General features: G+C 38.6%; 2 protein-coding genes across 2 annotated transcripts; both read left to right on the top strand.

The window, feature by feature from the left end:
• The first annotated feature begins 315 nt into the window (after nt 1-315).
• LPA66 (Pentatricopeptide repeat (PPR) superfamily protein) lies at nt 316-2255 on the top strand. The gene has a single exon (XM_078976602.1). It carries the CDS (start codon nt 354-356, stop codon nt 2250-2252), a length of 1899 nt encoding a protein of 632 aa, XP_078832728.1. The 5' UTR covers nt 316-353; the 3' UTR covers nt 2253-2255.
• A 1504-nt stretch (nt 2256-3759) lies between these two features.
• Nucleotides 3760-4730, top strand: LOC145017041 (uncharacterized). Its single transcript, XM_078975147.1, has 3 exons — nt 3760-3836; nt 4131-4405; nt 4621-4730. Exons 1-3 carry the CDS (start codon nt 3760-3762, stop codon nt 4728-4730), a joined length of 462 nt encoding a protein of 153 aa, XP_078831273.1.
• Nucleotides 4731-11439: the final 6709 nt, after the last annotated feature.

The following is an 11439-nucleotide window of genomic DNA, read 5'->3' as shown; positions in this document are numbered from 1 at the left end:
AATTTTTTGTTCAAAAGTTATAAAAACTTCAAAATATTAATCATAAGTCACAATAAAAAATGATAAATGGTAGATTCTTAAAGAGTAAAAGATATAAAGTGGTAAAAAATTCCATTTGAAAAAAAAAAAAAAAAAAAAAATCAAAGAAAGGTAGGATCGGATCGGATCTCGATCCTACGATCCTTTTACGATCCCGATCGTTTTTCATATGTAGGATCGTAGGATCGTACGATTCTACGATTAGGATCGCGATTTTGATAATGAATTATATATTTATATATATAAGAAATAAAAATTTGGGTGCCGCTAACTCCGTCTCCAATTTGATGGGCATTTGATAAGCTAGCGTGGCCATGAACTCGACGGTTCTGCAACCAACCACCACCGGTCAGTCACCACACCCATCGACCTTCTTTCCGGAGCTCAAACAATGCAAGACGAAGCGGGATTTATTTCAAGTACACGCCAGACTTATCAAAACCGGACGCATCCAGGACCCACTTGCCTCCGCCGAGCTGCTCCGTTTCTACGCCATTTCCGACCCACCTCTCCGAGACCTCCAGTACGCCCGCCGCCTGTTCGATCAAATGAACCAACCCAACTGCTTCTCTTGGAACACCATCATCAGAGCTCTATGCGATAGCAACGACCCATTAGAATCCTTCGTTCTGTTTTCCCAAATGGTCGAAAAAAGCAACGATTTTGCAAAACCCAATAACTTCACCTTTCCGTCTGTGCTTAAAGCGTGTGCAAAAACGGGTAAGCTCGAAGAAGGTAAGCAAACTCATTGTCTTGTAGTAAAGCACGGATTACTGAATGATGGGTTTGTGTTAAGCAATTTGGTTCGAATGTACGCCATGTGTGGTACCATGAACGACGCTCATCTTCTTTTTGATTCTTTCAAAACGAACTCGGAAATGGGTGAAATTGTTTTATGGAACGTAATAATCGACGGCTATATAAGACTTGGCGAACTCAAAACTGCACGAAACCTGTTCGATAAAATGCCGCAAAGAACTGTAATGTCTTGGAACTCCATGATTTCTGGGTACGCACAAAATGGGTTTTTCATGGAATCTTTAGAACTATTTAGACAAATGCAAATGGAAGATGATACCACAATACCAAACTACATCACTTTGATCAGTGTACTTCCAGCAATTTCAAGACTCGGTGCACTTGAAATCGGGAAATGGGTACATTTCTACGCAGTTAAGAACAACATAAACATCGACCCAATCCTTGGTTCTGCACTAATTGACATGTATTCAAAATGTGGAAGCATCGATGAAGCGCTTCAACTCTTTAATTCTCTAACACAAAAGAACGTAATCACATGGAACTCAATAATCACCGGGCTCGCTATCCATGGTCGAGCCAACGAAGCTCTTAATCACTTCAAGAAAATGCAAGAAAACGGGGTTTCACCAAGCGATGTAACTTATATTGCGGTCTTAACCGCATGTAGCCATGGTGGTCTAGTTGACCAAGGGTTGTCAGTTTTCAACCAAATGGTTCGAACCGGTGGGTTAACCCCAAGGATCGAACACTACGGATGTATGGTTGACCTACTCGGCCGTGCAGGCCGTCTACAAGAAGCCGAAGAGCTCATACTCAACATGCCGGGTGAACCAGACCATGTGGCCTTAAAGGCCTTACTTGGTGCTTGTAGAAAGCACCAAAATTTTGAGATTGGTGAACGTACAGGGCAACGTCTTCTGGAAACAGATCCAGAAGACGGGGCCCCGTACGTAGCCCTATCCAACATGTACGCCTCTCAGGCGAACTGGGATAGGGTTGCTGAAACAAGGTTGAAAATGAAGGAAAACAACGTTAAAAAAGATCCGGGGTGTAGTTGGATTGAGATCAATGGGGTCATTCATGAGTTTTTTGTTGAGGATGAATCGCATATAAAATCAAAAGATATTCGTATGATGTTGGAAGAAATGATGGAGAAGTTGAGTCTGTCCGGTTATAAACCGGACAGGTCTCAAGTTTTCCTGAAAGTGGATGATGATGAGAAAGAATCGGTTTTACGGTATCATAGTGAGAAGATTGCGGTTGCTTTTGGGTTGATTAGTACAAGCCGTGAGATGACGGTTAAGGTGGTTAAGAATTTGAGGATATGTGATGATTGTCACTCGACGTTTAAACTTGTTTCTAGAATATATACACGAAGGATTATTGTGAGAGATCGAAAAAGATTTCATCATTTTGAGAATGGGTCGTGTTCTTGTATGGATTATTGGTAATGGTTGATGATTATATTATATTAATTTAATGAATACCTATGAAATAAATTTAATCAACAAGTCTTGCCCAATTTTGTATCATTGACAGATTTAAGTTATTTTATTATGTCGATCTGATAGTTAAGTAAATAAATATATGTTAAATAGAAAATCACAAACATAACCATGTGGGAATAACTATTCAAGGGGAAAGCTTTAAACATAATAATTATAGTATTCCTCAAAATGATTACCAATTTCCTAGTGGTTCCAGCAAAATTGGAACAAAATTACTTTTGACCACTACTTTGCCTTTTTCTCTAGTTAGGTTTCACATTCATTCATAGTACACATATGTCTGTAGTGTTTAGTTGTTTAGTCGTGGTAGTCTTATTTCACATGAAGGTATTAAAAGCAATCATAAGAAACTGAGTGGTATGGATTACCGAAAAACTGTGGAACAATATTTAGTCTCTCGGGTGTGGGCAACGCCATTCAGGCGTTATCTGATGTGGCAGCTATGGGTGTGCGCGGTGCGGTTTGGTGCGGTTTCGAGTCAAAACCGCAAACCGCACCGCATATGCGGTTTGAATATTTTAGAAACCGCACCATAGATGTTCAAAACCGCATGACGCGGTGCGGTTTGATGCGGACGGTTTATGCGGTTTAGTTGCGGTTTGTGCGGTTTGATCAGTTGTTTAACATTAAATCTATCAAAAAACCAAAAACTTTGCCCGGTTAAAAAAACTGATTGCTTTCATTTTATAAAAACAAATACAATTTTCAAGTTAAATTGTTTTTAATAAATTGTGACTCATGTTACTATAGTTTTGTAAGTATCATTGTTATTGCTTTATATTATCGTTATGATTGATATATTCTTGTAAACCATGAGATCTTGATCTAATAGTGATTTAATGTTACATTATAGATATTTGGTTATTGTAAGAAATATATTTATATACATCATTTCTAAATCGTGATTTGAACTTATAACAAAATAAAGAATATATATATATATATATATATATATATATATATATATATATATATATATATATATATATATATATATATATATATATATATATATATATATAACATGCGGTGCGGTGCGGTTTGAACCGCAATTTTATAAACACAAACCGCAAACCACACCGCATAGTGCGGTTTGATAAAATGATGAACCGCAAACCGCACAACGAAATTATAAACCACATTATGGGTGCGGGCGGTTTGTGCGGTTTTTTGCACAGCCCTAGTGGCAACGCCATAACGGGGGAACACCGCTCTGGGTAGCCGTTATTACGCGTTATGTTACCATACGTTATCACGATCACGGGCTATAACGCGTTGAATAAATCAAACGGTTGAATTTTGGACCGTTTTTCAAACGGTAATATTAAAAATAAATAAATAAATAAATAAATTACACTATAAAATATATACAACTTATATCATTTTTAACTACAAAAAACATAAATCTCTCTCAACTACATAATTCTTTCAATATTTCAAAACCGAAAATATGAATCGTCTTGATCCGGCTCATCCGTTCAATGATGATAACGACGATGACGATTTGTACATGACTATGATGTACCAGTATTATATGGATAACGTACTACAGCTAGATCCAACTCCACTACTCACGCAACGTGCGACGTTAAATAGAGATCGTGAGGAAGGGCGTAGACGTCTAGTTAACGATTACTTTGCGGGAAATTGTGTCTACCAGCCAAACGATTTCAAAAGAAGATTTCGTTTGCGAAAAAATGTTTTCCAAAGGATAGCCAACGCTATGGAAGCAAGATATCATTTGACTCAGCTTTTATAATTTACAAAATGTCACTTTTAGATAAAATAAATAAAACTTTTATATGTTTAATATTTAATTAGGTATGAATTTTTCCAAATGAGATATGATGCTAGAGGCAAACGAGGCTTCACAGGGTTACAAAAATGTGTAGCTGCAATTAAACTTATGGCAATAGGGGAGTCGCTCGATTCTGTTGATGATTATATGAAAATGTCTGAGAGGACCGCACGAGAAAGTTTGTATTTATTGGCAAGAGGTGTTGTCGAAACCTTCGGTGACCAATACTTGCGCAAACCTTCATTGCATGATATGCAACAACTATATGCGGCGCATGAAGAAAGACATGGTTTTCCGGGTATGCTTGGGAGCATTGACTGCACACACTGGAAATGGAGAAATTGTCCCGTGGCGTGGAAAGGCCAGTATTCGAGCGGTCATCATGGAGCGCCTTCGTTGGTATTAGAGGCTATTGCTTCACAAGATTTATGGATTTTTTTTGCGGGGTTGCGGGTTCTAACAATGACATCAACGTTCTCGATCAATCACCAATATTTGACGATCTTTTGTCAGGAAAAGCCCTGGATGCTCCTTTCACAGTGAATGGAAATGAATATAAGTTTGCGTATTATCTTACAGACGGAATATATCCACAATATTCCACGTTTGTGAAGGCGTTTTGACACCCAATAGATCCAAGAGACAAATATTTCAAGAGACGACAAGAAGGAGCATGTAAGGACGTTGAACGTGCTTTTGAGGTTTTGAAATCAAAATAGCACATAGTTGAACATGCAGCAAGACCTTATGAGTTAGATACTCAACGATATATCATGTATGCATGTATCATAATGCATAACATGGTTGTCGAAGATAAAGGACGCAATATTGCAACGTATTCGCCTACGGAACCAAGACATGTGCAATTTCAACCAGGGACATCAGAATATTTACATAGAGTGGTTGATATTCAAGATCAGCGAAAACACAAGCAACTTCGTGAAGACTTGGCGGATTACATCTATGTTGGTCACGAAGATGAAGATGAATAGTTTTAGGGCAAAAAATGTAGGTTTTATCATTTTTTTTGTTTTTTTGTTTTTTTAGGTTTTTAAATGTGTTTGTGTTTGGTTGTAATTTTTTTTATGTTGTTTTTAATTTAAGATTTATTAAAATTTTATTTTTACATTTCAAATATAACGCGTTAAATAAAAAAAACAAATTCGAAATATAGAAAAAAAACATAAAAAAAAAATAGAAAATAATTGGTGTTATCACATGTTATTAGATGTTGCCCATTTCCACCTTGGGTGTTATAACACCATGTATGAGTAGGATGCTGACATGACACCTTTTGGGTATGGTAACATGTGATAACATGTTGCCCACACCTAGTAGTCTTATGATGGTATGCACATGTCACGAGGAGGCTACCACCAACGATAATAGGAAAGGTAAAGTCAATGACTGATGGTAGGAAAGAGAGGAGACATCCTAGAAGTAAATGGGATAAGAGTGTGATGCTTGGCATAATGTTATGTATGAGATTGCTTTTAACGTGTACATGACATCAATGGTGTGGAGACGAAATATTAGGGTTGATGGATAGTGTCACCACCTTGTAAGTCTTTATTTAGTTTTTTTTTATTTATTGTGATAATTGTATCTTGCTCTTATGTTAGTTTACGATTATTCATGTATTTACCTATTTCTATCACTTAGTCCTCTTAGGTTTTGCCTTTTTTGTGTTGGAAAAATTAGGGTTTGAGTTTGAGATCTGGTGTAACGCCCGGGTTTTAGGGCTAAGCATTTTTGTCAATATAATAGTCTAGGTCAACTCTTGTAAATCTTTTTGAAGTAATAAAGATGAAATATTGAGTATTATGTGATGTTATGTGTGTTTATGTGTTTATTATTTAATTATAAATGTATAATTAATAAAGAATAAAAATGAGCGTCAAAATTAAAGTGTGAGATAATCCCGATATCTCTACATAAAGTTGTAGAATGTGTCTCAAGGTTTCCGTACATATAAAGAATGCCGAAATCCGAGCTATAACGAAGAAGTTATGGCCCGCCGAAGTTTTACGGCAAAACCGGCACGACACCGGAAGAAGTAAATAGTGAATTTACGATAGAAGACTTTTTAGCCTTAACAATCTAAACAAAAGTCATACAATATGTTAAACTAAGAACATAGATAAAAAGAACGCCCAAATCTGACTTCGTATGAAGAAATTATGATTTTTCTAAGATTCGGCTTAGCAGTGCACGACCCGAAATTCGAATTTTAGCTCGAGCGGTTTTTGGCTTACGCGACCTAAATGAGAGTTGAAGATCTCATTAATAGGAACTCAACGGTAAAAAGACAGACGAAAACGGAGTCCGTATGAAGGAGTTATGAACTCTTCGCGGTCATTTAACAGTCAAAACGCCTCCTACGGAGTCTATACGAAAGTTGTAGATCTTGATTTTACCTACGCGTGGATATAAAGAACGTCGAAAACGGAGCTCGTATGCGAAAGTTATGATTTTTCTAAGTTTGAAGGCTGATACGCGATAGGGGGTGACGTGGCACCACCAGAATTGGACACGTGGCACCACCAGAAGGCCACCACATGGACCAACTCGACGAGTCATGACTCAGACTCGACGAGTCCATCAGAATCCTCCCCTATAAATAGAGGTGTCGGGTTCCCTCATTTCCTCACCCCTCACCCCTCTTCTTTCTCTCTCTAAACTCTCTCTCTAAGCTCCCTAACCCCCCTAAAAGCCTAGGTAAACCCCCTAGCACCCGAAGGAAGCCCCGAGGCTCCCGGAGTCCCGAGAAAAGAGCCTTTCGGCTTGGGAACGCTGCTCCAGCGAAGCCCGGTTTTCGAGAAAAAACCCGTTGTAAGTGAGCTGTACCTATCTTATCTTTAGTTTAGCTTATGTTTTAATATAGGAATTTTATTAGGTCCTTAAAATAATTATTTGGGCTATTATTATGAGTTATATTGAGTGTTATTAACGCTTATATAATAATAATAATAATAGTCAGATAATTAATTTGTCGCGGTTATCATTAGACTAAACCCTAGTGGTATCGATACTAGGTTTTTGGTGGTTGTCGAGGCCAACACAAATAATAACCCTAAATGTTACACACTAAAATAGTGTATAGTGGTAAAGGGATCGAATCCACGGAGATTGGTTCAATTTCTAACTCTATGAAAAATCTCTTTGTAAAAATACTTGTAAAATAACAATAAAAATAAAATGGGGGGTTTTGGTGTTTTGAATACTTGATGCTAACTAGAATTAACTATGATTTAAATAGACAATTGCAACAAAAATAAGAATTTGATGTAAAATCAATAAGGGAAAGATGGTTGACTTAAAGTTTTCTCACTTTGACTTTTGATGAACATATCATTAGAATTCAATGGTGCAATACTTGTTTTAAATCCTCAATTTGGCTATAGTAATCCAAGGAGCTTGAGATTACCTAGACTTTTCTTAATTGTTGAAATGGCTAGAGAAGCTCATAACAATTTCCTTAGTCAAAGTCACTAATTCCAAATAGCATGTAATTAGTGAAAGTCAACTAGCATTAAGAACCAAAAAGTCACCAAATCCAAGAGGGGTCAAATGCTTTCACCACCATGTTGGAGGAAATGTTTTTATGATTGTGTGAAGTAAAATCAACACAAAAATCATTTGTTGCTTGCTAATTTGAGGATCCTTTACTTAATCAAGAAATTAGCCAACTAATCACCACAAACACATTTAAACTCATGAACTAAAACATACAAGTAATGATAAGATGTTAAAACACAAAATATTTCCATAAAGATTCAAGAACATGTTCATGGATTCTTCAACATTCAACAAAAGTTCAAAGGATTAAACAAAAGTCAACCAAGATTAGTTTAGCCAAGCATGGCTAAACACAAAGAAACAAAGTTAGAGAAATTTGTACCAAACATTAAGCAAGAATCAAGAGGTAAAAATATGATGTTCTTCAAGGGTTCTTGGCCTTCAAAAGTCTCCAAAACTCCAGAGAGAATCTTCAAAAATCGGATGTGCAAGTGTATGCAAAAGATGGGCACCAACCTTCCTCAAATAGCCCAAAAGAAGGATTTCCGAAATTGCCCCTGCAGGGCCTTGCGCGACCCGCGTGCTGCTGCGCGGGTGGGTTGCGCGGGTGGCACCTGACATGGGCTCCTTTGAGATTTTGGGCCTCTAAAGCATATCCCACTAGCCCAGATCGAATCCAATCACCTCCTAGCCCATTTTCTTCAAGTTTTTCTTCATTTAAAGCCCAATTTGACCTCTCTAAATCCTCCAAAGCTCGTGAACTCGCCCGATTAATAATTTTCATACGCTTGAATGTTCCCCCGCATCTTTCAAATTTAAAGCTCAATTCTTCCAAGCCTTCAAGCAATTGACAAGTCCACCCCATGAATCACCTTCATAGCCATCAAGCATGAAATCTCCAATTCCCTTCAAGCCCAATCGCCTCGCAAGAGTGCCGCCCCGCTAGTTTCCAAGAAAATCTGCAATAATGCTCAAGAAACTAGAAAGTACCCCGAAATGGTCATAAAAATAACAAAAGGGAAAATATGCATGAAAGTTAACTAAAATGCGAATGAAATGTACTAAAATAAACTATAAAAATAAGTAAATAAAATGAAGCTATCAGTTTTATCGAAGGAATATCATTTTGAGAGTATCGAAGCGCTGTCCGAGTGCTGAGTCACCACCTAATCAGGTGAGTGCATAGTTACCTTCAACTTACACATAGATGTGAAGTATTTTATAAATTACGTGCTATGTGTGCATATTATTTGAATACTTACTATCTATGCTAGATGAACGTTGTTATATATGTTTTCAATGAGTTAAACTGTATATGTATTTTATATCTACGAGAATGTTGGGGTAAAACATGGGTAGATGTAATAGGTGATGTGTGATAAAATGATGAGAGGCCTCGATGTTGTTGTTGTTGATCCAGTCATCTAGCGGAGTATAGATGACGACCACGGACTCTTCTAGACAGTCCAGTGGAACATTAGCAGGCTCGCAACCTGTAGGTGTTGTGAACGATGTGTTCACCGGTGTACTCCATCCCCCACATGGTTGCTTATTAGGACATTTATTGCTGAGGAATCCCCTTAGCAGTAGTGTCCGTCCCGATGATGATCCTTAGGCTAGGTCCCTTATGATAGGTGTTTAGGGACGTAAAGTGAGGATAACGGGAACGGGTAATCGGGTTATTGTTGATTAATGAAATTAATAAACTTATTTATTGTGGGTTGAAAACCCTATGTGCTCACCAGGCTTCCAAGCCTGACCCACTCAGTTTTATGTATTACAGGTAGTGGCGCATGAGCATAGGTGTGATGTTTTGGACGAGGGATTACGGATATAGGCCTGTAGATATGAAATAATGTAGTAAGGCTTATATTGTACTGTTTATACTTTTGATCTGTACGAACATGACATCCCGAGACTTTTAATGAAATACATTTCTATGGAAATGCTTTTGATAAATCTTTATCATATTATTGTTTTGGGACAAATTTCGCAACCCTTTTATTAAAAGATAACTCTGATTTTGAAATAAAGTATAAACAAAACCGGTCTTTTCTGGCCGTGATTTTGGGGATGTCACGGTTGGTATCAGAGCATTAGTTTAAGCGAACTAGAAATTTGTAGGATTTCTAGACTTAAACTTAGAATGCTAAGCGATGATTGTGAGGTGTGAGCACTAGCTTATTTTAGGAATTGTGCCTAAAATGCTTTTATGTGCTAAATGCTTTATGCATGATATGCTGTTATTTTCGGATCTATGGTCTGTTGCCGACCGGATCTGGAAACCTTATGTGTTTAGGATTCTAAACGTACGACTACGATATTAGAACTAGCATGTAAACGTTTTGGAGTGATAAGGACGATTTAAAACGTCTCTCCTAAATAAAGATCTGAATTCACCTTATTCGGTGTATAGATCAAGATGGCAAGGACCCGTAGCGGAAACGTGAACGCGAATGGAGGTAGGAACCAACCCCCAGTGGTTCAGCAAATACCTATTGTTGAAGAAGTTGCACCTGAGCCAGTTACCATGGCTAGAGTTCAAGCCATGATTCAGGCTATGCTAGCTGAACAAAGGGAAGATATGAGACGGATGCTCCACGAGAATAGGGACGAACCTACCATACATGTTGAATCGACGGAGCCAGTTCCCAAGCCATCTGAGGAAGGGAACTATAGCCGTCAAGTGAGTCAAATAGGGACTCAAGGCGAGCAAAGGGATGGCCCAGAAGGGAGAAACAACAAGGATGGACAGATGTACAAAAATTTCTTGGGTGCGAAACCACCAAGTCTCTCAGGAAGCCCAAAGCCTGTTGAGATTATGGACTGGATATCCGAGATGGAGATGGTGTTTGAGAGCTGCGACTGCAACGAAAAGCAGAAGACTGTCTTCGCTGTGAGACAATTGAAAACTGGAGTCTTGAGTTGGTGGAAGCTATTGGCAGATACGATGCCACGAGGAGAAGCCCTGAAAATGTCATGGGATGAGTTCTTGGAACAACTTAAGGCGCAGTACTGTTCAGAGATAGACCTAATTGATCTGAACAATGAGTTCCAAAATTTGAAGAAGGGGAGAATGAGCATCGATGACTATGCTACTGCATTTACGAAAAAGATGAAGTTGTTTCCATACCTAGTGCCAACCGAACTTTCTAAAATTGAGAAATTCGCAAACGGACTGCCGGCTGACTTTGGCCCAATAGTCAAGATGGCAACCACTCTGAAATCAGCTGTTCGAGCAGCTAAGAACGTGGAGACCCAACAAAAGGAAAGAGGTCTAGAAAGGGCTAAGGTTGGTGAGAAACGGAAGTTCGATGGATCCTTGAAGTCCAACAACCAGAGTAGGTTCTCAAAGTCTGGTTCGAGAGGAGGAGGATCAGAAGCGAAGTGGTGTGACAAGTGAAAGAAAAAGCACACTGGGAAGTGTGACGGAGGGGTCACTTGTTACAAATGCGGAAAGCCTGGGCACTATGCCAATGAATGCACCCTCAACCAGAAGGCCTGTTATGGGTGTAATGAAGAAGGGCACATTTTGAAGGACTGCCCGAAGAAGAAGGAGGCAGGAAGACCCAACATACCACCGAAGCCGAAGGCGAGAGCCTTCCAGATGACGCTCGAGGCTGCAAATGAGGCAGCAGACGTCGCTTCAGGTACCTTTCTTGTAAATGGTTTGCCTGCAAATATACTGTTTGATTCCGGAGCCAACTACTCCTTTGTATCGCATAAATTTAGTGCGAAATTAGCATTACCTGTAGAAAAACTAGATAATGCCCTGATTGTAGAAGTTGCCAGTGGTAAATTCGTACCTGTTAG

Source organism: Lactuca saligna, chromosome 9, assembly GCF_052625555.1.
Source record: "Lactuca saligna cultivar CGN05327 chromosome 9, ASM5262555v1, whole genome shotgun sequence".
Lineage (NCBI taxonomy): Eukaryota > Viridiplantae > Streptophyta > Magnoliopsida > Asterales > Asteraceae > Lactuca > Lactuca saligna.
Note: the sequence above shows the minus strand (reverse complement) of the source record. Positions and strands in the feature narration are given on the sequence as shown.